At 49.9% G+C, this 4,600-nt stretch overlaps 1 protein-coding gene across 1 annotated transcript; it reads right to left on the minus strand.

The window, feature by feature from the left end:
- Nucleotides 1–506: 506 nt before the first annotated feature.
- Nucleotides 507–3,897, minus strand: SLC25A5 (solute carrier family 25 member 5). The gene is made up of 4 exons (XM_084788424.1): nt 3,691–3,897; nt 2,218–2,704; nt 1,331–1,471; nt 507–926 (listed from the first exon to the last, which is right to left on the minus strand). Exons 1-4 carry the CDS (start codon nt 3,799–3,801, stop codon nt 769–771), a joined length of 897 nt encoding a protein of 298 aa, XP_084644550.1. The 5' UTR covers nt 3,802–3,897; the 3' UTR covers nt 507–768.
- Nucleotides 3,898–4,600: the final 703 nt, after the last annotated feature.

Raw genomic sequence — 4,600 nt, forward strand, 5'->3', positions numbered from 1 at the left:
CAGGCTACAGGCAATGGACCAAAACTTTTCAGATACACTGGCCTCACATTTTGCTAATGAATTGGGAATAATGACTGGTACATATCCAAGTTGTTCCTTGCAAAATTGATCGCTGACAAGGGCTTTTAAAAGTTCTTTCAGCTAGCCAAGATATGGTGGTGCACACCTTTAATACCAGCACTTGTGAGGCAGAGGCAGGTGGATCTCTGTGAGTTCGAGGCCAGCCTGGTCTACAAAGTGAGTCCAGGACAGCCAAGGATAAACCACAGAAACCCTATCTTGAAAAAACAAAATAAAACAAAAAGTTCTTTCAGCTAGGCAGGGTGGCACATACCTTTAATTCCAGCACTTGGGGGGTGGGGGTGGAAGCAGGGACAGGTACCTTTCTATGAATTTGAAGCCAGCCTGGTCTACAGAGTGAGTTCCAGGGCCTCTATTCAAATGTAGTGCTTACCCATACACAAGGCAGATTTTTTTTTTATATGAAAACAAACAACAAGCAAAACTCTTTTTAAGATATTTTTATTTCTTCAATTTTTATTTCCAGGAGTGACTGAAATAAAAAATATAATTGAGTCCCATCATTATTTTCATTATGGAAATGGCTTTAAGAGAAAACTGGTCAGGTGAATATTATTGCTTCCCACTTTTCAACTGGTCATAGTTGCCATTGAGAAAACAGACAAGCCCAGAGAATCCGTCCAGAATGTTCAAGATACAATATATCATACAACATGCCTGTTCTCGGGGAGAACACCTAGGACATAATTATGTGTACTTCTTGATCTCATCATACAAGACCAGCACAAAGGCACCGCCCATGCCTCTGAGAACGTTGGACCATGCGCCCTTGAAAAAAGCCTTGCTTCCTTCATCACGAGCGATCTTCCGCCAGCAGTCAAGCGTGCCTGTATACATGATGTCCGCTGCAGAAAATAAAGACACAGAGTTGATGACTAGAGGCCAGCAAACACCTCCCAATTCCTAACACTAAAGAAAGCAGAGCCCCACCTTTAAAAAGCAATTCCAGGGTTTGTTTTTTTTGGGGGGTGGGGTGGGGGAGTGACATGGGGGGTGACGTGGGGGGGCATCTTTAGATGGCTTGCTCACAGGCACTTGTGTAGCCAACATGGATCCTGTCACCCTCATCCCTTCAGTGCCTACCATGTTTTATGACAGTGGAGACTGAATCTAGGGCCTTGAGTATGACGGGCCAGCCCTCTACCACTCGGCTGTCTATCTTTAGCGTCAGGCGACGGTTTTTAAAGGTAGCCACCACTAGTTTGTGGCCCCTAACTTGCCCCATATCTTGCGCTCAAGCAGAACTTACTCCCTTTGCGTCCCGACTGCATCATCATACGACGGCGAACTGTGTCAAAAGGATAGGAAGTCAGGCCAGCCACAGCAGTGACAGACTGTGCGATCATCCAGCTGATGAAGATGTGAGTATTCTTCGGATCCGGAAGCATTCCTGAAAGTCAGCAAGAGATTTTTTTTTTCTTTAATCGAAATGCAGTTCTGCTGACCTAGTTTTCCACACCCAACCAACCAACATTTTATCTACCATGAGTTTTACATGGGGAGACATTGGCTTCCTTCAGCAATTAGAAATGAAAAAAAGGTTGAGCTTTTCTGTTAGGTTGCTACAACCATCACTAGTCCCAGTACTCAGGAGGCAGAGGCAGGCAGATCTGAGTTCGAGGTCAACCTGGTCTACAGAGTGAGTTCCAGAATAGCCAGAGCTACATGGAGAAACCCTGTCTTGTAAAACCAAACCAAACCAACTCCCAAATCTCTCTCTCTCTCTCTCTCTGTCTCTGTCTCTCTCTCTCTCTCTCTCACACACACACACAATCCAGCTGATTCAAGCCTAAAATCTCAGCACCTGGGAACCAGAGGCTGGAGGACCTTGAATTTAAGGTCAACCTGAGCAATACAAGAGACCTAGCTTAAGAAACAAAACAGGAGCTGGGCATGGTGGTAATGCCTTTAACCCTAGCACCCAGGAAGTAGAGGCAGGCAGGTGGCTATGAATTGGAAGCCTGGTCTACACAGTGAGACCCTGTCTCAAAAGAGAAAAGAAAAGGAAAAAAAAACTAGGGCTTGGGGGATACAGCTCAGCATTGGATTAGCATGCATGAGGCCCTAGGTTGAGTTCCCAGCATGGCAAATAAATACCCAAAGCACCCACAACTTCTAAGCATATAGCAAACTTACCCTTTGCAGTGTCATAGATACCAAAGTAGGCAGCTCGGTAGATGATAATGCCCTGTACTGACACATTAAAGCCTTGGTACAGGCCCTTAATCCCATCAGATTTGTAGATCTTAACCAGGCAGTCGCCAAGGCCTTTGAATTCCCTTTCAGCTCCAGCTTTGCCCACATCAGCTGCTAGACGGGTACGGGCAAAATCAAGAGGGTACACAAAGCACAGGGATGTGGCCCCAGCGGCACCACCTGATGCCAGGTTCCCTGCAAAGTAGCGCCAAAACTGGGTCCTCTTGTCCACGCCACCCAGAAAGATCTGCTTGTATTTATCTTTGAAGGCAAAGTTGAGCGCCTGGGTGGGGAAGTATCTGATGACGTTGGCCAGGTTACCACGCCAGAAGGACAGGACTCCCTGTTCCTTGGGGATACGAACCACGCAGTCTATGATGCCCTTGTATTGTTTATCTGCCGTGATTTGCTTGCTGGCATGCTGCACCTGATGGATAGGAAGAAGGCAATAGGGACAGTTATAACCACTGAGAGGGGGAAAGGGAAGAACACAGATGCGTAATATTCAAGGTTGGTTCCCCTTTCTCCAAATCTAGCTTTCAGAATCACAGGAGCTGGACGATCCTGAGCACTGATGCTATGCCGATCTGCACCATCAGAAGCAGTAAGCCTCCACTTCTGCGAGTGGGGCACCCTCAAGTGGATCTATGACCTTTAGACCAGGAAGAAAGGTCATTTCCTCCACGTCAGTTTCAGAGGCATTAGGGTGGGACCTACGTAGGACACGGTCACCTTGGTGACCACAGTCAACCTCTCAGGTCTCCTGAGCTGCTTCCTTTCCGCCCTACCCCCACTTTTGTTCGGCCCGGGAAGGGGGGGGGGAAGGAGTGGTGACGACTTTCGACCGCGAGCGCCCCCTAGAGGCAGAGCGCAGCGAGCGCGCCGCAGGAAGGCTGGCGAGGGGCTGCGCGGGGGCGGACGTAACCGGCACATGCTCTTCCCAGCGTCCACTTCCGGCCTGCCGGCCGGCGAGCTTACACCGCGTTGTTCGCCGGCTGCGCGCCCGCCGAACCGGTCCGCGTGGCCTGCCCAAAGCTGTAATCTCCTTGCCGTGACCTTGAGGTTTTCGGTAAGGCCAGGTGTTCTGTATTCCAGTGCCTGCTTTCAGGCCTTTTGCCCTTGACTCTAAATCCTGGGTAGACAGAGTCTTGTCGCGCAGCCTTATCCTAGTTCTCTGTGCTGGGGATGGTCCCCAGCGCCACAGCTCCCTCTGGCCCCGACCACTTGCGCCACCCAAACTCCAGATCCTTAAAGGCTCCTTCCTCCGGTTTGCTTTTCGGTCTGACACTGTGACCAGGGCCCGCCTTCACCTTGCCACAAGTCTAAAGACTGAGTCCCACTTTCCCACTAGGGTACCCCCTTTCTAGGCATATACTTTACTTCCTGCCTGGGCCCCTCGATCCCAAGACATACCTGTAGCAGCAGCTTGACCCGCTCGATGGGCGCTACCGCCGTCTTGGAGATGGCTGCGGCCACTCCACCAGCCAAGAAGTCCTTGGCGAAGGACACAGCGGCATCTGTCATGGTGAAAGAATAAAGGAAGAGGCAGACGACTGCGGGACAGGACAGGCTTGACAACCGGCTTAGACTCCGGGACTCTGGGGCGGAGCAAAGCAAATGGCCGACTTATATAGTGGCAGCCCGGCGCTGAGCTGCCGGCGTAAGGGGCGGGCGGAGGCGGGCGCCCAGCTCAGGCGCGCAGAATGGCTGAGATGCTGAGTGGCTCGGGACATGCGGGAGGAGCCTGGTCGCCTTTCCAGCCTCGCCTGCCCTTGGCACCTGATTAGACCAGAGTAAGGGGGGGGGGGGAAATGGATGGCGCAGGGAGTACCTACAACTTGCGACCTGGACCCTGAGAAGGGAGGGATGGTGAAGATAAGTGTGCCCAAATGGGGAAAACACACACACACACACACACACACACACACACACACACAAAACAAACAAACAAACAAACAACCGGGCTTGGGCCAAGCCTAAGTTGAAGACGCTCCAGACAGACAAAACCGCTTTTAAACCCCAGGAATCGAGATAAACAGCTAATGGAATAGTAAAAGATTTCATTCAGACACTTTTTTTTGACAAAGAAAATAAATTGGAGACCCAGGACTGGAATTCCAGTGAGGCACAGAAATCAAGGTCAGGCCAGTTCAGGACGGGGTCTCTGTCTTTGTAAAGGTCTGAACATTAACAATCCAAGGATTTTTTTTTTTTGCATCGTTTTTGAGTTTTTAAAACATTACATTTACAAATGAGGTTCATTTATATTGGTTGCTGAGTTGTTCTGTGTCAAGTTCTGTGAACTTCACCCTAGACCTGACAC

The sequence above is a fragment of the Acomys minous genome, assembly GCF_964271855.1.
Source record: "Acomys minous genome assembly, chromosome: 7".
Classification (NCBI taxonomy): Eukaryota; Metazoa; Chordata; class Mammalia; order Rodentia; family Muridae; genus Acomys; species Acomys minous.